The sequence below is a fragment of the Cherax quadricarinatus genome, chromosome 62 (genome assembly GCF_038502225.1).
Source record: "Cherax quadricarinatus isolate ZL_2023a chromosome 62, ASM3850222v1, whole genome shotgun sequence".
Lineage (NCBI taxonomy): Eukaryota > Metazoa > Arthropoda > Malacostraca > Decapoda > Parastacidae > Cherax > Cherax quadricarinatus.
In genome coordinates this window covers 18,084,911-18,109,010 of record NC_091353.1, presented here as the reverse complement: position 1 = coordinate 18,109,010, position 24,100 = coordinate 18,084,911, and the positions used below count along the sequence as shown (strand labels likewise).

Here is a 24,100-nt window from a genome sequence, read left to right as displayed (position 1 = left end):
GTGAAAATAAGAAAATATATATGTAAATAAACACAGCTAGGTTCCCGAGCATCTTCTTCCTGCACGCGTATGAACTGAACTGGAGGCTTGGAGCGCGGAGGGGGTGGGTGTGGGTGGCTGGGGGATGGCAGTAGGCCTCCCCCATTGACTTAATGGTATAACCCACTGCGGGCGACCGCACGTTCAAAATTTTTTCCCCTCCTGTGAATCGTGTTAACCCTTTCAGGGTCCGTCCTGTAGATCGACGACTTCACGTTCAGTGTCCAAACCATAGATCTATGCCAAAATTCTAGCGGCGTCAAATTTAGCGCAAAAATGCTCATAGGCCTACATGTGAGAGAATGGGTCTGCGTGGTGGGTGTGCGCCATAAACAAAAATTCTAGGCGCCCGCATAGCATTGTGGGAATGCTGGCTCGGTTACCTTTGTTCACCATGCCTCGTTGCAAGGCAGCTCTCACTCCAAGGAAAATTGGGACTCTCCTCTTCCTATCTGATAGTTCTGACACTGATGGAAGTGGAAATGAAGACGAATTCTTTGGCTTTGATCAGTTAGTGACCGAAAGGAATGACCAAGATATCAATAATAGTGCAGAAAACCCTGATGATCCTCAACCTTCTACCTCTGGTGTGGGCACTCCTCAGTCAATTTCAGTTGTACCTCATCGCAAGAGAAAAACTATTATTTTTGCATGGCCAGGCCTCTGACTTCACTAATGATGATAGTGACATGGATTGTGATTTTATTGCTCTTGATGATCATTCGAGTAGTGATAGTGAGGAATCGTATTCACCAGTGAAGCGTCGGTATGTACGCTGCCGCATGCGCTCGGGTAGTGTACCTTATGCAGTGCCCAAGGGACGGAGTACATCCCGGAGTACATCCCAGAGTACATCCCGTGGCCCTACACCAAGAACATACAGTGAAAATGAGGATAATGTGGCTACACTTGGCATGGATAAACCACAGGCATCAGTAGATGGTGTTAGTGGTGATGGTAGTGCCACGGCCATGCGTGACTCACCAGCCCAGACTGGGACCCATGCTGCTGACTCCTCAGTTCAAGGACAAAGCGGAGCATCAGCCACCAACTCACCACAACCACAACTACCCGCACAACCAGCCTATGATGTCCAGTATCCACCAGCAAACCGTATCTGGGATTGGCAGCAAAATCACAATTTTGTTCCCAAGCCCCACCACTTTGATGACTCTCAAAGTGGAATTCTACCTACTTGTCCCCTTGGAACCACGGCCAATGAACTGGAATTTTTTGAAATATTCTTTGACTTGCCATTGATGGAAACTATTGTCAGGGAAAGTAACAAGTATTTTGAGTACACCATGGCAAATACGATCATATCACCACAGTCAAGACTACACGGGTGGAAAGAGACAGCTGTTGCAGAAATGTATTTGCTTTTTGCAACAATAATGCTTATGCCTCATGTCTATAAGCATAATATAAAAGCATACTAGTCCACAGATCGGCTAATTTCTACCCCGGTCTTCAGTGAAATCATCTCAGTGAACAGGTTTATCTTACTGTTATGTATGTTGCACTTCTCTGACAAAACCAGGCCTGACAGAAGTGACAGGTTATACAAGATCAGAAATGTTTTTATGTATCTCAAACAAAAGTTCAACATGTACTTTTATCCATTCAAGAATCTTGTAATTGACGAGTCTTTGATTTTGTTCAAAGGTAGACTGTCATTCAAGCAGTATTTACTGAGCAAGTGGAAATGCTTTGGTATAAAACTGTTTGTACTCTGTGACTGTGACAGTGGCCTGGTATTGGATATTGTTGTATACACTGGATGTAAGACATTGAAAGATACCAAGATGTTATTGGGTATCTCAGGTGACATAGTGAGAAGCATGATGGCACCTTCTCTTGGTAAGGGGCATACATTATATACCGATAACTGGTACACAAGCTCTTTACTCAGTGATTTCGTGCGAGTGAACAAGACAGATGTGTGTGGCACAGTGTGTTCTAATCGTAAACATATGCCCAGGTTCAACGCAGGTGCTCGTGGTGATGACGTGCAGGTGTTTACTGCCAATGACATCATGGCATTACGGTGGCATGACAAATGAGATGTCACATTGTTGACAGCCATTCATCGTAACGAAATGCAAGACAGTGGCAAAGTTGATCGAGTGACTAATGAACATATTCAAAAACCAGTGACAGTGACTGATTATACACAAAACATGCACTTGGTTGACAAGTGTGACATGCAGATTGGCTTTGTTGATTGTGTTCGTAAGAGTTACAAGTGGTACATGAAACTTTACTTTCATCTCATGGACATTTCAATGCTCAATGCATATATGTACCAGATAAAGACTGGCAACAGACCACTGTATGGTGAATTTTGTTTGTCTGTTGTCAGACAACTCATAATGAAGTACCAGGTAACAACACCTGCTATACAACAAGGTTCTCAAATTCCTCAGAATATACCCAAGTGTTTGAGGAGGGAAAGTGATTATTTCATAATACAGCTTCCTTCAGCTCAGAAGAAATTTGCTCAGAAGAGATGCATTGTCTGTGCACAAACAAAACGACAGCAACAAAGACGCAAAGACACTCGGTTTATGTGTGAGGAATGTAAGGTGCCTCTGTGCATGGTGCCTTGTTTCAAGGAGTTCCACAAGCTCCAGCAGTTCTAAAACCATGTCCAGTGATTGTAAATATGTAAATATATGATAGAACATTAGTTATTATACAATATTTGTTCATGTTTATTGTAATAAACAACAGTGGTAAACAACAATATGATAACTTTAGTGCGGTTATTGTGTTCAATACAGTGAGTTTATATATATACATTATATACAGTATTGGTCTCTCAGGCCCCAAATGTTAGTAGGAATAGAAAAAATTAGAAAAAATAAAAAGCTACAAAAATCATTAAATAAAGTAATGCGCGTATGTGGAAGTCGTCGATGTTGCCGCCACCCGTTCATTTTGGGTAAACTTCTTGGCACTGTATCTCGGTAAGTACTGATCAGAAATATTTTTTTTGTCTTATTACCTTCACAAAAATATACTCTTTAATTATGTAAGAAAATTATTTTTTTTTTCTTTTTCAAAATTTCTTGGACACTGGAGCACCACTTCAGATTTTGGCCTTGGACCCTGAAAGGGTTAAATTGATCATACGATGTGTTACATAAAAATGTGTCGCAATTCTTCAGTTGTGCTATACTCAGATCGTGCCAAATAAACTTGTGCTAAATGACGGTCTAGTGTACCTGGAAAATACTCGAGGGCCTTGTCCCATATCTGCACACTGCCATAACAACATACTGGAGTGAGAGATATGGGAGGAAGTGTAAAATAAACCCAATGAGGAGCAGGGGTGTGATGGGGACAATAAGGGAACACTTTATCAACATCCGGGGTCCCAGACTATTCAACATCTCACCAGAAGATATCAGAAACGTGACTGGAACAAGTGTAGAACATTCAAGAGGAAACTGGACAAGTATCTTCACCAGGTGCCAGATCAACCAGGCTGTGATGGATATGTGGGGCAGCGGGCCTCCAGCAGCAACAGCCTGGTTGACCAGGCAAGCACCAGACAAGTCTGGCCCATGGCCGGGCTCGGAGAGTAGATAAACTCTCGAAACTCTTCAGAGGTATATCAGAGGTAAGGCACTCAGATACAACAGTTTAGATGTCCCTCTAAACTGCCAATATATTGGTATACTATGTTAATTTTTATTTATGAAATACACTTGTATATAGCGTTAGATTAGTAGTTGTTTTGAATTTGCAGTAAAGCTAATATCAAGAAAGAGGTATGTTCATATGTGTGTGTGTGAGGGGGTGGGGCACTAGGGATGTGGTCTAGGAGCCAATGGTGGTGCAGCAGCCTGAAAAAATTTGGGAACCACTGAGTTAGAAAGAAGATGCAGTGACCAACAACTGTTGGACAAGACATAAAGCAATGAAAGCTTTTGTTGTGACAAGGTTACAATAAAAGTTTACACTGTTTAATGTCTTTTGTTGTGACAAGGTTACAATAAAAGTTTACACTGTTTAATGTCTTTTCCTCCACCTCTGGCAGTGTTTATTCATTCCTTTTCTGACTTGTTTGAAAAACATAAGAACATAAGAAAGGAGGAACACTGCAGGAGGCCTGCTGGCCCATACTAGGCAGGTCCTTTACAATTCATCCCACTAACAAAACATTTGCCCAACCCAATTTTCAATGCCACCCAAGAAACAAGCTCCGATGTTCAAGTCCCATTCAAATCCAACCCCTCCCACTCATGTACTTATCCAACCTAAATTTGAAACTACCCAAAGTTGAAATAACCCAACTAGGTAGACTGTTCCACTCATCAACTACCCTATTTCCAAACCAATACTTTCCTATGTCCTTTCTAAATCTAAACTTATCTAATTTAAATCCATTACTGCGGGTTCTCTCTTGGAGAGAGATCCTCAAGACCTTATTAATATTCCCGTTATTAATACCTATCTTCCACTTATACACTTCGATCAGGTCTCCCCTCATTCTTCGTCTAACAAGTGAATGTAACTTAAGAGTCTTCAATCTTTCTTCATAAGGAAGATTTCTAATACTATGTATTAATTTAGTCATCCTACGCTGAATGTTTTCTAACGAATTTATGTCCATTCTGTAATACGGAGACCAGAACTGAGCTGCATAATCTAGGTGAGGCCTTATTAATGATGTATAAAGCTGCAGTATGACCTCTGGACTTTTGTTGCTTACACTTCTTGATATAAATCCCAGTAATCTATTTGCCTTATTACGTACGCTTAGGCATTGCTGTCTTGGTCTAAGGTTGCTGCTCACCATAACCCCCAAGTCCTTTTTGCAATCTGTATGGCTAAGTTCTACATCATTTAACTTATAAGTACTAGGGTTATGGGCACTCCCAAGCTTCAGAACCTTGCATTTATCTACATTGAACTGCATCTGCCACTTTTCTGACCAAGAATAGAGTTTGTTTAAATCCTCCTGAAGTTCCATAACATCTACGTTTGAATCAATTATCCTACCTATCTTTGTCACAACTAAACAGACTTGCTGAAGAGCAGAGGAAGAGCAGAGGTCTCCATGAGCACAGTAAGAGAACACTGTGTCAGAGGTCTCCATGAGCACAGTAAGAGAACACTGTGTCAGAGGTCTCCATGAGCACAGTAAGAGAACACTGTGTCAGAGGTCTCCATGAGCACAGTAAGAGAACACTGTGTTAGAGGTCTCCATGAGCACAGTAAGAGAACACTGTGTCAGAGGTCTCCATGAGCACAGTAAGAGAACACTGTGTCAGAGGTCTCCATGAGCACAGTAAGAGAACACTGTGTCAGAGGTCTGCATGAGCAAAGTAAGAGAACACTGTGTCAGAGGTCTCCATGAGCACAGTAAGAGAACACTGTGTCAGAGGTCTGCATGAGCACAGTAAGAGAACACTGTGTCAGAGGTCTGCATGAGCACAGTAAGAGAACACTGTGTCAGAGGTCTGCATGAGCACAGTAAGAGAACACTGTGTCAGAGGTCTCCATGAGCACAGTAAGAGAACACTGTCAGAGGTCTGCATGAGCACAGTAAGAGAACACTGTCAGAGGTCTCCATGAGCACAGTAAGAGAACACTGTGTCAGCATTCATTGAATAGCAGATACAATATCAGAAACAGTGCTGACGCAAGTGAGGAAACTGGGCCACTACCTCTGCAAAGTGCTAGATCAACCAGACTATGAGGGTTATGTGTACCAGAAACAGGTAATCAGCAGAGAAGCTTGGTCCCACACTGGGCAGCAAGGGTAGAAATCCCCCGAAACCAGTCACAGGTAAATCACAAACCCTGAAAAATCATGTCAGCTGAGCAAATGGAAGTTTTTGCTCACTATTGGCTCAAACTTTACCCTATACCCAATATAAGTGTTGCTGATATATTAATGTATACACCTATAAAATCTCTTATGTACTTATAAAATCACTTTTAAAAAAAATATCCCCTCATGGGGGTTTCCTTGATGCTGGTTAGGGGTTCTTGATATTAAGAATTGGATCAGTGCTCCAGTTCCTTTAATCATGTCTGAATGTCTTCCATTCCACTAGGTGCTGTATGACCCCTATGGGTTTACTGCTCTCCATGAATGTAGTAATAATAATAGTAATAATTTAATAAAATATTGTAGTTGCTACTTGGCAGAATGGAATACTGTGACTAGTGTACGTGGTGAGTGTAGATATATACTGTATAGAGCTGGGAGAGGAGGTGACAAAGAGGCATGAGGTGCAAATTTCATTGCCTTAGATTCAGATGTTTTATTTCAGTATGATACAATGTTTGTACAGAGATGGGTGACATTTAGGTGTGCAAGTAGAAAGCTCCTTAGTATACAGAGCATTTCAGGCAAACTTAAGCCGATCTTAACACTAATAAGGCAATAACAAATTGACTGTTTATATATATGGTCTCCAAGTGCTGAAGAGCATGGGGGCCTTGGCTCCCACTAGCTGAAAACTCCCTTGATCCTGGGTGATGATGTCTGTGGTATTATCTTCTGTTCTTGTCTTACTCTTGGTTAGCCATGCTTGCACTGGGCCAATCCACGTGCTGAGAGTTCATTTCTATGATAATGGTTAAGGTGACTGGCAGTGCCAGATCAACCAGGCTGTGATGGATATGTGGGGCAGTGTGCCACCAGCAGCAACAGCCTGGTTGACCAGGCAAGCACCAGACGAACTTGGGCCGTGGCCAGGCTCTGGGAGTAGAAAAGCTCTTGGAACTCATCAAAGGTATATCGAAGGACATAACAGGCTTTTTTTTTTTTTAACTCTTTGACTGTTTTGGTCATATATATACGTCTTATGAGCCATCGTTTTTGACGTATACAGTGGACCCTCGACCAACGATGGCATCGTCTAATGTTAAATCCGACTAGCGATACATTTTAATGCAAAAATTTTGCTTCGACTAGCGCTAACAAACTCGACCAACGCGATTCGTTCCGTTCGAGACGCGTCCACTTTTGGCCAGTGTTTACAAGCCAGCCAGCCACCGCGGTCCCATCCAAACATACAATCGGAACATTTCATATTATCACAGCATTTTTAGTGATTGCACCTGCAAAATAAGTCACCATGGGCCCCAAGAAAGCTTCTAGTGCCAACCCTACAGCAAAAAGGGTGAGAATTACTAAGGATATGAAGAAAGAGATCATTGCTAAGGGGTTGGATGTTAGTGGGGAGGGTGTGGAAGAGTTGGTGGAGGACAACAATGATGAACTAACCACTGATGAGCTGCAAGATCATCTTCAACAGCAAGAGGCCAGACCTGAGAAAACTGGTCCGGAGGAGGGGATAGAGAAATTGAGGAAGTTGCCTACTTCAAAGATTAAGGAAATGTGTGCAATGTGGCTTAAAGTGCAAACCTTTTTTGATGAAAATCACCCTGACACAGCTACTGCAAGCCATGTTGGCAACCTGTACACTGACAATGTTATGGCCCAGTTTAGGAAAGTCTTAAAGGAACAGGAGGTACTGAGCTCTATAGACATATCTGTTGTGCGACAGAGGTCCAGTGACGCTCAAGCTGGTCCTAATGGCATTAAAAGAAGAAGGGAAGTAACCCCGGAAAAGGACTTGACACCTCAAGTCCCAGTGGAAGGGGATTCTCCTTCTAAACACTAACTCCATCCACTCTCTCCCCTCCTCCCATCCCATCAATCATCACCAGATCTTCAACAAAGGTAAGTGTCATGTAATTGTACATGTCGTCTTTAGTTTGTGTGTATTAAAATTAATATTTCATGTGGTAAAATTATTTTGTTTCAATACTTTGGGGAGTCAGGAACGGATTAATTTGATTTCCATTATTTCTTATGGGGAAAATTAACTCGACTGATGATAATTTCGACTAACGATGAGCTCTCAGGAACGGATTAATATCATTGGTTGAGGGTCCACTGTATATACTCCTAAATTCTAGCAACTTCAAACCAAGCAGGAGAAAGCTGGTAGACCCACATGTGAGAGAATGGGTTTGTGTGGTCAGTGTGCACCATATAAAAAAAACCTGCAGCATGCAGTGCATAATGAGAAAAAAAAACTGACCGTTTTTTTTTAACCCCTTCAGGGTCCAAAGGTCAAAAACTGAAGTGGTGCTCCAGTGTCCAAGAAATTTTGAAAAAAAAAAAAAAATATTTTTTCTTACAGAATTAACCCTTTCAGGGTCCAAGGCCCAAATCTGGAGTCACGCACCAGTGTCCAAGAATTTTCAAAAAAAAAATTTGTTATTTTTTCTTATGAAATCGTAGAGAATCTTTTTGTGAAGGTAATAAAACAAAAAGTACGAAATTTGGTGGAAAATTGACGAAATTATGCTCTCGCGAATTTTGATGTGTCAGCGATATTTACGAATCGGCGATTTTGCCGACTTTGACTCCCATTTTAGGCCAATTACATTATTCCAATCAACCAAATTCTTAGCTATTTCACTAGTATTACTTCTATTCTATCGATTGAGCACAAGAAATCGCCAAGTCAACTGTTTCAACTACAAAATAAAGTGATCGGAAATTGTTAATTTGGCCAATTTAACACAAAGTTCAAAATATTCCAATTTCAAAATAGGGTCCAGAATGAACAATGTAGGCATTCCTGGCACTAAACTAACATTTCCTCTGTTCATTAGTTATGTTTTGAGGCTTTACAAATAAATTCCATTTTGATTTTTTATTCACATAATGAATTTTTATTCACACCAAAAAATAGAAGATTTACTGTTATGCAATACTGTAATAATTGTATAAATATCATCACCATATTTGTGAATGTATATTAGACCCACCAGCTGACGTGTATTAGACGTATGAGGTCGTTTGTTTACTCTTGAATATCGGCAAAAATTTAACATTTCTGCTACTTTGAGCTCAGTTTCAAGCCATTTCCAGTGCTAAAACCAATCAAAATCATCTCTATTTCTGTAATATGTCTTCCATTCTATCAAATGAGACCAAGAAATCGCAAATACAACTATAAAAAACATACGAAAAAACACTGCAAAGTTGCTGTTTTAATCGAAAAATCATGATTTCATTTTTTTTCTCTCATTATACACAGTGTGCTGCAGGATCTGTTTTATGTGGTGCACACATACCACATAGATGTATTCTCTCATATCTAGGCCCAAATGTACCACTCACAGTTTATCAGAGTGAGCTGAGCTCATGGCGTAGATCTACGGTTTGGACCCTGAACGTAAAGCCGTAGATCTACGGGACGGACCCTGAAAGGGTTAAAGAGCATATTTTTGTGAAGGTAATAAGACAAAAAAAAATTCTGATCAGTACTTACCGAGATACAGTGCCAAGAAGTTTGTCAAAAATGATGTGGTGGCGGCAACATCGACGAATTCCACATACGCGCATTACATTATTTTGCGGTTTTTACATTTTTTTCTTTTCTTTTCCAATTTTTTTCTATTCCTACTAACATTTGGGGCCTGAGAGACCAATACTGTATATAATGTATATATATAAACTCACTGTATTGAACACAATAACCGCACTAAAGTTATTATCATATTATTGTTTACCACTGTTGTTTATTACAATAAACATGCACAAATCTTGTATAATACTAATGTTCTATCATATATTTACATATTTACAATCACTGGACATGGTTTTAGAACTGCTGGAGCTTGTGGAACTCCTTGAAACAAGGCACCATGCACAGAGGCACCTTACATTCCTCACACATAAACCGAGTGTCTTTGCGTCTTTGTTGCTGTCGTTTTGTTTGTGCACAGACGATGCATCTCTTCTGAGCAAATTTCTTCTGAGTTGAAGGAAGCTGTATTATGAAATGATCACCTTCCCTCCTCAAACGCTTGGGTATATCCTGAGTAATTCGAGGACCTTGTTGTATAGCAGGTGTTGTTACCTGGTACTTCATTATGAGTTGTCTGACAACAGACAAACAAAATTCACCATATGGTGGTCTGTTGCCAGTCTTTATTTGGTACATATTATATGCATTGAGCATTGAAATGTCCATGAGATGGAAGAAAAGTTTCATGTACCACTTGTAACTCTTACGAACACAGTCAACAAAACCAATCTGCATGTCACATTTGTCAACCAAGCGCATGTTTTGTGTATAATCAATCACTGTCACTGGTTTTCGAATATGTTCATTAGTCACTCGATCAACTTTGCCACTGTCTTGCATTTCATTACGGTGAATGGTTGTCAACAATGTGACATCTCGTTTGTCATGCCACCGTAATGCCATGATGTCATTGGCAGTAAACACCTGCACGTCATCACCACGAGCACCTGCGTTGAGCCTGGGCATATGTTTACGATTAGAACGCACTGTGCCACACACATCTGTCTTGTTCACTCGCATGAAATCACTGAGTAATGGGCTTGTGTACCAGTTATCGGTATATAATGTATGCCCCTTACCAAGATAAGGTGCCATCATGTTTCTCACTACGTCACCTGAGATACCCAATAACATCTTGGTATCTTTCAATGTTTTACTTCCCGTGTATACAACAATATCCAACACCAGGCCACTGTCACAATCACAGAGTACAAACAGTTTTATACCAAAGCGTTTCCTCTTGCTCGGTATATACTGCTTGAATGACAGTCTACCTTTGAACAAAATCAAAGACTCGTCAATTACGAGATTCTTGAATGGATAAAAGTATATGCTGAACTTTTGTTTGAGATACATGAAAACATTTCTAATCTTGTATACTGGTTTTGTCTGTCACTTCTGTCAGGCGATCTGTGGTTTTGTCAGAGAAGTGCAACATATTTCTGCAACAGTCATCTCTTTCCACCTGTGTAGTCTTGACTGTGGTGATATGATCGTATTTGTTATGGTGTACTCAAAATACTTATTACTTTCCCTGACAATAGTTTCCATCAATGGCTGGTCAAAGAATAATTCAAAGAATTCCAGTTCATTGGCCGTGGTTCCAGGTGACTTCAATATAAATCTCCTGCAAGACCAGGACCCACACGTTACTGAATTCACAAACACAATGAGTAACTGTATGTTACTACCAACAGTAACAAAACCTACAAGAGTTACAGAGACTAGTGTTTCCCTACTTGACCACATCTGGACCAACACCATATCCCCTTTAAAATCAGGCATAATTACAGATAATACCACAGACCACTACCCTACTTTCCTCATAACAACTCTTGGTAAACTACCCCAAGACACTACTAAAGTCACCTTCAGACTTCACAATGAGGCAGCCATTAATAACTTCACAACAGCAGTAGCAAACATTGATTGGCACACTGAGCTAGAAATCTATACAGATATTGACGAATGTATTAATAATTTTCTAAAAAAGACCCAATACCTCTATAACAAGCACTGCCCTAAAAAAACTAAACAGATGACAGCAAAGAGACTGAACAGTCCCTGGCTAACACCCAGCATTCTCAAATCCATAAATACAAAACACCAATATGAAAAACAGTACAGAATGGGTCACATAACCAGAGACCAAACAAAACGTTACTCGTCAATCCTAACCAGCCTGATAAGAAGGGCAAAAAAATTGTATTATGAGAACAGATTATCCAACTTACGAGGTGATATAAAAAAGACCTGGAAAACCCTATCAGAAATTCTGGGAACAAAAAAGATATCACGAAATAGCGAAATAAAATTAGCAAAATCAGATGAACCCCAACTCCCACCAACAGAAACAGCAAACAGACTCAATGATTTCTTCTCCACTATAGGACAAAACCTTGCCAATAAAATCCCAAGCTCAGATACCCCACCAAATGACTACCTCACCGGCAACTACCCGAACACACTGTTCCTAGCTCCGACTAACCCATACGAAGTCTCCCTTATTATCAATGCACTAAAAAACAAGGCAGGAGATTTAAGTACCTTACCACCCTTTATATACAAAAAAGTGTCACAAGTGCTATCACCAATCATTGCAACACTCTTTAACAAATCCATTGAATCCTCCACCTTCCCTACAGTACTCAAAATAGCAAGGGTCACCCCGATCCACAAAGGAGGAGACCAAACAGAGTTGAATAACTATAGGCCAATATCCAACTTACACCCTCTCTCAAAAATCTTCGAAAAATTAATTCATAAACGAATCTACTCCTACCTTATCTCCCAAAACATACTCAACCCCTGCCAATTTGGATTCAGGCCTAATAAAAATACTAATGATGCTATTATACACATGCTAGAACATATATACACTGCAATAGAGAAAAAAGAAGTCCCACTGGGGATCTTCATTGACTTACGTAAAGCTTTTGATACAGTTGACCATGACTTGCTCCACGTAAAATTGTCACACTATGGTATAAGAGGGCACTCCCTCAACTACCTCAAGTCATACCTCAGCAACAGAAGCCAATATGTGTACGCAAATGGGGCAAACTCTTCTGCGCAACCAATTACAGTTGGTGTCCCACAGGGAAGTGTCCTTGGCCCTCTTCTCTTTCTCCTATACATAAATGACCTTCCAAATGCTTCGCAATTACTCAAACCCACACTATTTGCAGATGACACTACATACGTCTTCTCTCACCCGAGCCCAGTCACGCTAGCCAATACTGTAAATACCGAATTACAGAAAATATCTACCTGGATGAGGACTAACAAACTTACACTAAACATTGACAAAACCTACTTCATTCAGTTTGGTAACAGAGCTACAGATGTCCCTCTTAACATAATGATAAACGGATCACCTATCACAAAGCTAACAGAGGGAAAATTCTTAGGAATCCACCTTGATAATAGACTCAAATTTCATACACATATACAACAAATTTCTAAGAAAATTTCCAAGACTGTAGGCATACTATCGAAGATACGGTACTATGTTCCACAGTCAGCCCTCCTGGCCCTATATCACTCTCTTATTTACCCCTATCTCACCTATGGAATTTGTGCATGGGGCTCAACAACAATTAACCATCTCAGACCACTAATTACCCAACAAAAGGCTGCAGTTAGAATGATAACAAATTCTCACTACAGGCAGCACACTCCACCAATATTCAATACACTAAACCTACTCACCATACAAAACATCCATACTTATTACTGCACCTATTACATACATAGAACACTTAACTCTGATATTAACCCTCCCCTCAAACATCTCCTTGCCAACCTCAACAGAACACATGACCATAACACAAGGCACAGATCACTCTTTGATGTTCCTCGTGTCCATCTCACACTATGCAAAAACTCAATGCACATAAAAGGCCCTAAAATCTGGAATTCATTACCTGTAAATATAAAAGAAACACTACCTGTTTATAAATTCAAGTCTCTTCTCAAAGATCACTTACTCACCCAAAACCAAATAAATACTGAATAACTGAACCTTATAAATTGTATATCTTAAATGTTTCTCACAATTATATCACATAAATGTTAAACCTAAAACCGAATCTAACTTTATTATTTTTTAAATACACTACCTAACAGAATACTTCATACGACCTGCATGCAACCATATGACCTGTCTTTGTAATACTCACTTGTGCTTTATAGTAATCTGTTTACATTAATGTTTTATCACTGATTTCATCATTGCTTAGTTAATCTTAAGTTAATTTTAAGCCAGCCCGTAATGCTATGCATAGTATAAGTGGCTTTGGCATACTGCTCTTATCTGTATTTTTTTTTGTACCTCTGTATGTGTGCACAAATTTATAATAAATAAATATAATAAATAAATAAATAAAAAGATAAACCTGTTCACTGGGATGATTTCAACCTGAAGATTTCACTGAAGACCGGGGTAGAAATTAGCCGATCTGTGGACCAGTATGCTTTTATATTATGCTTATAGACATGAGGCATAAGCATTATTGTTGCAAAAAGCAAATACATTTCTGCAACAGTCGTCTCTTTCCACCTGTGTAGTCTTGACTGTGGTGATATGATCGTATTTGCCATGGTGTACTCAAAATACTTATTACTTTCCCTGACAATAGTTTCCATCAATGGCTGGTCAAAGAATAATTCAAAGAATTCCAGTTCATTGGCCGTGGTTCCAAGGGGACAAGTAGGTAGAATTCCACTTTGAGAGTCATCAAAGTGGTGGGGCTTGGGAACAAAATTGGGATTTTGCTGCCAATCCCAGATACGGTTTGCTGGTGGATACTGGACATCATAGGCTGGTTGTGCGGGTGGTTGTGGTTGTGGTGGGCTGGTGGCTGACGCTCCGCTTTGTCCTTGAACTGAGGAGTCAGCAGCGTGGGTCCCAGCCTGGGCTGGTGAGTCACGCATGGCGGTGCCACTACCATCACCACTACCACCATCCACTGATGCCTGTGGTCTATCCATGCCAAGTGTAGCCACATCATCCTCACTATCACTACCTAAAACTGGTGTAGGGCCATGGGATGTACTCCGGGATGTACTCCGTCCCCTGGGCACAGCATAGGGTACACTACCCGAGCGCATGCGGCGGCGAACATACCGACGCTTCACTGGTGAATATGATTCCTCACTATCACTACTCGAATGATCGTCGAGCGCAATAAAATCACAATCCACGTCACTATCATCATCATTACTGAAGTCAGAGGCCTGGCCACGCGAAAATATTAGTTTTCTCTTGCGTTGAGGTACAACCGACCGTGAGTCACGAGTGCCCACACCAGAGGTAGAAGGTTGAGGATCGTCAGGGTTTTCTGCACTATTATCGATATCCTGGTCATTCCTTTCGGTCACTAACTGATCAAAGCCGTAGAATTCGTCTTCATTTCCACTTCCATCAGTGTCAGAACTATCAGATAGGAAGAGGAGAGTCCCAATTTTCCGGGGAGTGAGAGCTGACTTGCGACGAGGCATGGTGAACAAGGGTAACTGAGCCGGCGTTCCCACAATGCTATGCGGGCGCCTAGATTTTTTGTTTATGGCGCACACCCACCACGCAGACCCGTTCTCTCACATGTAGGCCTATGAGCGCTTTTGCGCTAAATTTGACGGCGCTAGAATTTTGGCGTAGATCTACGGTTTGGACACTCAACGTGAAGCCGTAGATCTACGGGACGGACCCTGAAATTTATTGGGTAGTTGAAATCAGTAAATGGGCAGTTTTTTGTACTCAATCGATAGAAAAAAATGGAGCTCTAAAGAAATAGCAATGAGTTTGGTCGACTGGAACAATGGTATTACCCGAAAATAGGGCTCAAATTGGGCGAAATCGCCGATTCGTAATTATCGCTGAGGTCGCTAACTTTGCGAAAGCATAATTCTGTCAGTTTTCCATCAAATTTCGTTCCTTTGGTGTCATTACAATCGGGTAAAGATTCTGTATCATTTCATAAGATTTTTTTTTTTTTAATTTTTAAATTGTGCAACACCAGGAGACACCTCAGGATTTGGGGTTGTGACAGTCAAGGGTTAAGTAACCTAGAAGCATTCTTAGATGCAGTGAAAGATGGGAACATTAGAAAGCAATTGCTGTTAGTATTGACTTGTAGTATTCAGTACAGCATTTTCTGTGCTTGTCTTAATAAAGGTCCTCTTTGACACATAGTAACATAGTAAGTTGTTTGCTTAGCAAACCTTCAGTATAATACATATTCATCATTTTCTTCATAAATGCTTGCATATTTGTATTTTTTTATGTAAATACTATCTTAGTGTAAAAATTTCAGGATATCTGGTTTGGGAAGATCATAAAGTAAATTCCCAGTTTACAGGAAGGTACAGGACTAGGGTCATTCTGTAAGTAAGTTGATTTAAGTACAGGTGCACATAAGTACAATTATCATACATAGTAACATGTGTGTAAATTACCTAGGATAACCTATTTACTGTGTTATACTCTAGACTCATTCACTTGGCAGTACTTCAACTCTTAAACCCGACTCTGATTTTATTTATTCTTGAGATTCGATCATGACACATTGTTTAATGTTTAAAGCAGATGATGACACATTTCTTAGATTATGACAATGTTGAATGTTTAAACTAGATCATGACATTGTTCAATGTTAAAATTAGAAAGTAACTTTGCTGCAAGTGGTGAATCAGTGTAACAGACATTATTTGATTTTGAAATAGAGTCAGAGTATTCCTGTGTGACTCTTAGGATTGATATATGCTTGAAAATTTAATTTGGGTTATGTTCCTAGTTCCTGGATAAGCAGGATTTTATTGGTTATGATTATAAATACTTTTTTTTATCTGAAAAGATGCACAGTATTAAAATGTTTCTTTTATAATGGTAAAATAGACACAAATTTCATTATAATGTAATTTTTTTATTGACTACATTTAACCCATGTAGTCATTAAAGGATCATTATATTGCATTTGTGTCTATTTTTTTGCTGTGTTTGTATTTTATTCCATTTTTTATAATGTAATGATGTAATAATTTGTTGAATGCAAAAAAAATAAAAAGACTAAAAGTGGTTTAGGCCATCACCAAGTAATAGCTCAAATCTAGGTGGATCAAAGCGGCGGCGGCCTAGCCAAGTGTCAGTGGAGGAGACTATGCACATCTTGGGACAAGGTCTAACTAAGCGCACACCTTCTTTGGACAACCTGTTCCATCGGCGCCACCAGTGGAGCCCTTCTCAGGTGCGAGGAAGCTTATCAAATTTGACTTCAGTAAGAGATGACGGCACAGTGAAGGGCAATAAGTGGAAAGAAAAGCCTCGCTCGAGCCTAAATGTGACGGCAGTATTGTCTAATGAGTGGCCTAACTGTCACTTGATAGAATCAGGCAGTTCCAAATCACTTCCAACAAATTATCCCCTGCCACGGATAAGTCGATCTTCCCCATGCTCTGCCCAAGGAAAGTGTCAGCATGTAGTGCCGTAGTCATAGAAGAGGTGCATTAAAACACTCGGTATATTTGCATTGTCATGTCTTTATTGTTTGTGCTTGTAACTAATCCAACTAACAAATGAATGACTTGTTGCTGCCGACCTGCACCATTTTTACACATAGGCTATTCCCCAGGAACTGTCAAGTTGTTTAATGTGTAACAATTGACTCACCTTGGAGTTTCTAACATAGGTCCCTCACATAGTTTGAGATATGTGAACCAGTTTTCTTTTTTTTTTTATGACGCTGTGAGAGTTGGGGATGTATTTAATGCACTGACTCAACCAGAGTAGAACACTGAACCAATAAGATAACCTTCCATACCTCTTTCATCTCTGCTCTGTATGTTGCTCAAGTTTGCCAGGTTGCAACAGTGGACTTGTTCTTTATACAGTCTTGTGAAATGTATATCGTTTTGTTAACAAAGTAGATGCTCTAGTAATTTTGTAGTATAACGTATGAGAACAGCTGAGTGAGTTGTTGCATAAGAGACATTAACATAAGTGTCAGATTAAGAGGATGTAATCAGAGTTACACGTGATAATTATTCACGTAGGTTTTTGGGTGATGTTTTCAGCTTATATTTGCCTGTAAAGGTTTCCTTTTTTTTTAACCCTTGCTGTGATTGCATTAACTACTGCTCCATTTTGTTGTTTGGGATGGTAACAAATGTGATGGAGTGTAAGGAAACATAACTTTGGCTTTTTAATGTTACTTCTATTGTTTTTTTTTTTTTATTATCACACTGGCCGATTCCCACCAAGGCAGGGTGGCCCGAAAAAGAAAAACTTTCACCATCATTCACTCCATCACTGTCTTGCCAGAAGGGTGCTTTACACTACAGTTTTTAAACTGCAACATTAACACCCCTCCTTCAGAGTGCAGGCACTGTACTTCCCATCTCCAGGACTCAAGTCCGGCCTGCCGGTTTCCCTGAATCCCTTCATAAATGTTACTTTGCTCACACTCCAACAGCACGTCAAGTATTAAAAACCATTTGTCTCCATTCACTCCTATCAAACACGCTCACGCATGCCTGCTGGAAGTCCAAGCCCCTCGCACACAAAACCTCCTTTACCCCCTCCCTCCAACCCTTCCTAGGCCGACCCCTACCCCGCCTTCCTTCCACTACAGACTGATACACTCTTGAAGTCATTCTGTTTCGCTCCATTCTCTCTACATGTCCGAACCACCTCAACAACCCTTCCTCAGCCCTCTGGACAACAGTTTTGGTAATCCCGCACCTCCTCCTAACTTCCAAACTACGAATTCTCTGCATTATATTCACACCACACATTGCCCTCAGACATGACATCTCCACTGCCTCCAGCCTTCTCCTCGCTGCAACATTCATCACCCACGCTTCACACCCATATAAGAGCGTTGGTAAAACTATACTCTCATACATTCCCCTCTTTGCCTCCAAGGACAAAGTTCTTTGTCTCCACAGACTCCTAAGTGCACCACTCACTCTTTTTCCCTCATCAATTCTATGATTCACCTCATCTTTCATAGACCCATCCGCTGACACGTCCACTCCCAAATATCTGAATACGTTCACCTCCTCCATACTCTCTCCCTCCAATCTGATATTCAATCTTTCATCACCTAATCTTTTTGTTATCCTCATAACCTTACTCTTTCCTGTATTCACCTTTAATTTTCTTCTTTTGCACACCCTACCAAATTCATCCACCAATCTCTGCAGCTTCTCTTCAGAATCTCCCAAGAGCACAGTGTCATCAGCAAAGAGCAGCTGTGACAACTCCCACTTTGTGTGTGATTCTTTATCTTTTAACTCCACGCCTCTTGCCAAGACCCTCGCATTTACTTCTCTTACAACCCCATCTATAAATATATTAAACAACCACGGTGACATCACACATCCTTGTCTAAGGCCTACTTTTACTGGGAAAAAATTTCCCTCTTTCCTACATACTCTAACTTGAGCCTCACTATCCTCGTAAAAACTCTTCACTGCTTTCAGTAACCTACCTCCTACACCATACACTTGCAACATCTGCCACATTGCCCCCCTATCCACCCTGTCATACGCCTTTTCCAAATCCATAAATGCCACAAAGACCTCTTTAGCCTTATCTAAATACTGTTCACTTATATGTTTCACTGTAAACACCTGGTCCACACACCCCCTACCTTTCCTAAAGCCTCCTTGTTCATCTGCTATCCTATTCTCCGTCTTACTCTTAATTCTTTCAATTATAACTCTACCATACACTTTACCAGGTACACTCAACAGACTTATCCCCCTATAATTTTTGCACTCTCTTTTATCCCCTTTGCCTTTATACAAAGGAACTATGCATGCTCTCTGCCAATCCCTAGGTACCTTACCCTCTTCCATACATTTATTAAATAATTGCACCAACCACTCCAAAACTATATCCCCACCTGCTTTTAACATTTCTATCTTTATCCCATCAATCCCGGCTGCCTTACCCCCTTTCATTTTACCTACTGCCTCACGAACTTCCCCCACACTCACAACTGGCTCTTCCTCACTCCTACAAGATGTTATTCCTCCTTGCCCTATACACGAAATCACAGCTTCCCTATCTTCATCAACATTTAACAATTCCTCAAAATATTCCCTCCATCTTCCCAATACCTCTAACTCTCCATTTAATAACTCTCCTCTCCTATTTTTAACTGACAAATCCATTTGTTCTCTAGGCTTTCTTAACTTGTTAATCTCACTCCAAAACTTTTTCTTATTTTCAACAAAATTTGTTGATAACATCTCACCCACTCTCTCATTTGCTCTCTTTTTACATTGCTTCACCACTCTCTTAACCTCTCTCTTTTTCTCCATATACTCTTCCCTCCTTGCATCACTTCTACTTTGTAAAAACTTCTCATATGCTAACTTTTTCTCCCTTACTACTCTCTTTACATCATCATTCCACCAATCGCTCCTCTTCCCTCCTGCACCCACTTTCCTGTAACCACAAACTTCTGCTGAACACTCTAACACTACATTTTTAAACCTACCCCATACCTCTTCGACCCCATTGCCTATGCTCTCATTAGCCCATCTATCCTCCAATAGCTGTTTATATCTTACCCTAACTGCCTCCTCTTTTAGTTTATAAACCTTCACCTCTCTCTTCCCTGATGCTTCTATTCTCCTTGTATCCCATCTACCTTTTACTCTCAGTGTAGCTACAACTAGAAAGTGATCTGATATATCTGTGGCCCCTCTATAAACATGTACATCCTGAAGTCTACTCAACAGTCTTTTATCTACCAATACATAATCCAACAAACTACTGTCATTTCGCCCTACATCATATCGTGTATACTTATTTATCCTCTTTTTCTTAAAATATGTATTACCTATAACTAAACCCCTTTCTATACAAAGTTCAATCAAAGGGCTCCCATTATCATTTACACCTGGCACCCCAAACTTACCTACCACACCCTCTCTAAAAGTTTCTCCTACTTTAGCATTCAGGTCCCCTACCACAATTACTCTCTCACTTGGTTCAAAGGCTCCTATACATTCACTTAACATCTCCCAAAATCTCTCTCTCTCCTCTGCATTCCTCTCTTCTCCAGGTGCATACACGCTTATTATGACCCACTTCTCGCATCCAACCTTTACTTTAATCCACATAATTCTTGAATTTACACATTCATATTCTCTTTTCTCCTTCCATAACTGATCATTTAACATTACTGCTACCCCTTCCTTTGCTCTAACTCTCTCAGATACTCCAGATTTAATCCCATTTATTTCCCCCCACTGAAACTCTCCTACCCCCTTCAGCTTTGTTTCGCTTAGAGCCAGGACATCCAACTTCTTTTCATTCATAACATCAGCAATCATCTGTTTCTTGTCATCCGCACTACATCCACGCACATTTAAGCATCCCAGTTTTATAAAGTTTTTCTTCTTCTCTTTTTTAGTAAATGTATACAGGAGAAGGGGTTACTAGCCCATTGCTCCCGGCATTTTAGTCGCCTCATACGACACGCATGGCTTACGGAGGAAAGATTCTTTTCCACTTCCCCATGGACAATAGAAGAAATAAAAAAGAACAAGAGCTATTTAGAAAAAGGAGAAAAACCTAGATGTATGTATATATATATATATATGCATGTGCGTGTCTGTGAAGTGTGACCAAAGTGTAAGTAGGAGTAGCAAGATATCCCTGTTATCTAGCGTGTTTATGAGACAGAAAAAGAAACCAGCAATCCTACCATCATGCAAAACAGTTACAGGTTTTTGTTTCACAGTCATCTGGCAGGACGGTAGTACTTCCCTGGGTGGTTGCTGTCTACCAACCTACTACAACCCATCAAAGGTATACGAGTAGGAATGGTTGAGTGAGAGTAGGAACTGCATAGTATGGGCCTGTAGGTCTACAGCAGTACTCATTTTTTTTTTAACATGTCAATCATTTCCCCACTGTGGCAGGGTGACCCAAAAAGAAAGAAAAAACTTAAATCATTCAACACTTTCACCATTACTCATACATAATCACTTTCTTTGCAGAGGTGCTCAGATACGACAACTTAGAAGTCCCTCCAAATTGCCAATTTCCCAAATCCCTCCTTTAAAGTGCAGGCATTGTACTTCTCATTTCCAGGTCTCAAGTCCAGCTAACCAGTTTCCCTGCATCTCTTAACAAACTATTACCCTGCTCACACTCCAACAGCTTGTCAGGTCCCAAAAAACATTCATCTCCATTCACTCCTATCTAACACGCTCATGCAGCCTTCTGGAATGAAAAAAATTTGTATCCCGAGGTACCACTGTGCTTTTAGTAACTCCACACCACTTCCTAATTTCCACACTATGAATTTTCTACATAATATTTGCACCACACATTGCCCTTAGACACAACATCTCCACTGCCTCCAGCCGCCTCCTCGCTGCAGAATTTACAACCCATGCTTCACACCCATAGAAGAGTGTTGGTACCACTATACTCTCGTACATTCCCTTCTTGGCCCCATAGATAACGTTCTTTGTCTCCACAGATACCTCAGTGCACCACTCGCCTTTTTTCCTTCATCATTTCTATGGTTAACCTCATCCTTCATAAACCCATCTGCTGACAAGTCAACTCCCAAATTTCTAAAGACATTCACTTCTTCCATACTCCCTCTCTCCAATGTGATATCCAATTTTTCTTTATCTAAATTGTTTGATACCCTCATCACCTTACTCTTATCTATGTTCACTTTCAACTTTCTACTTTTACATACCCTCCCAAATTCGTCCATTAACCTTTGCAACTTTTCTTTAGAATCCCCCAAAGGCACAGTATCATCAGCAAGAAGTAATTGTGTCAACTCCCATTTTGTATTTGATTCCCCATAATTTAATCCCACCCCTCTCTCCGACACCCTAGCATTTACTTCTTTCACAACCCCATCTATATATATATATATAGATGTTAAACAGCCATAGTGACATTACACATCCCTATCTAAGACCCACCTTTACCAGGAAGTAGTCTCCCTCACTTCTACACACCCTAACCTGAGCCTCACTAGCCTCATAAAAACTCTTTACAGTATTTAGTAACATATTGCCTGTTCCATACACTTGCAAAATCTTTGCTCCACTATCCACTGTCATATACCTTTTCTAAATCCATAAATGCAATGAAAACTTCCCTACCTTTATTTAAATGCTACTCACATATATGCTTCAAAGTAAACACCTGATCTACACATCCTTTACATATTCTAAAGCCTCCTTGCTCATCTAAAATCCTGCTCTCTCTTACCTCTAATTCTTTCAATAATTACCCTACCATACACTTTACCTGGAATACTCAGTAAACTATAATTTTTACAGTCTGTTTTGTCCCTCTTCCCTTTACATAAAGAAATTACACACACACACACACACACACACACACACACACACACACACACACACACACACACACACACACACACACACACACACACACACACACACACACACACACACACACACACACACACACACACACACACACACACACACACACACACACACACACACACACACACACACACACACACACACACACACACACACACACACGTACGTACGTACGTACGTGTGTGTGCGTGTGCGTGTGGGGGAACTACTCAGGCATGAGGAACTTCCTTCAAGACATTCAGTGGGAGAGGGAACTGACAGGAAAACCAGTACAAGAAATGATGGATTATGTGGCAACAAAATGCAAGGAGGCAGAGGAGAGGTTTGTTCCCAAGGGAAACAGAAATAATGGGAAGAACAGAACGAGTCCTTGGTTCACCCAAAGGTGTAGGGAGGCAAAAACTAGGTGTACTAGAGAATGGAAAAGGTACAGAAGACAGAGAACTCAGGAAAATAAAGAAATCAGCTGAAGAGCCAGAAACGAATATGCACAGATAAGAAGGGAGGCTCAGAGACAATATGAAAATGACATAGCATCAAAAGTAAAGACTGACCCGAAGCTGTTGTACAGCCACATCAGGAGGAAAACAACAGTCAAGGACCAGGTAATCAGACTGAGGAAGGGTGATGGGGAATTCACAAGAAACGACCAAGAGGTATGTCAGGAGCTCAACACAAGATTTAAAGAGGTATTTACAGTGGAAACCAGTAGGACTCCAGGAAATCAGAACAGGGAGGCACACCAGCAAGTGCTGGATGAGGTACATATAACCAAGGAGGAGGTGAAGAAGCTGCTATGCGAACTTGACACCTCAAAGATGGTGGGACCAGACAACATCTCTCCATGGGTCCTTAAAGAGGGAGCAGAGATATTGTGTGAACCATTAACAAAGATCTTCAACACATCATTTGAAACTGGGCAACTCCCTGAGGTATGGAAAATGGCAAATGTAGTCCCAATTTTTAAAAAGGGAGAAAGACATGAGGCACTAAACTACAGACATGTATCACTAACGTGTATAGTATGCAAGGTCATGGAGAAGATCATCAGGAGGAGAGTGGTGGGGCACCTGGAAAGAAACAAGTGTATAATTGACAACCAGCACGGTTTCAGGGAAGGAAAATCCTGTGTCACAAACCTACTAGAGTTTTATGACAAGGTGACAGAAGTAAGACAAGAGAGAGAGGGGTGGATCGACTGCATATTTTTGGACTGCAAGAAGGCCTTCGACACAGTTCCTCACAAGAGGTTACTGCAAAAGTTAGAGGATCAGGCACACATAACAGGAAAGGCACTGCAATGGATC

At 40.5% G+C, this 24,100-nt stretch overlaps 1 protein-coding gene across 1 annotated transcript in view; it reads left to right on the top strand.

Annotated features, from left to right (window-relative positions):
* LOC128687233 (ankyrin repeat domain-containing protein 42-like) overlaps positions 1-17,548 on the top strand; it is an 84,422-nt gene extending 66,874 nt beyond the window's left edge. The window contains exon 6 of the mRNA XM_053774563.2: positions 16,503-17,548. Coding sequence (XP_053630538.2) covers positions 16,503-16,879 — 377 coding nt within the window. The 3' untranslated portion in view covers positions 16,880-17,548. The remainder of the gene's footprint in view (positions 1-16,502) is intronic.
* The last annotated feature ends 6,552 nt before the right edge of the window (positions 17,549-24,100 follow it).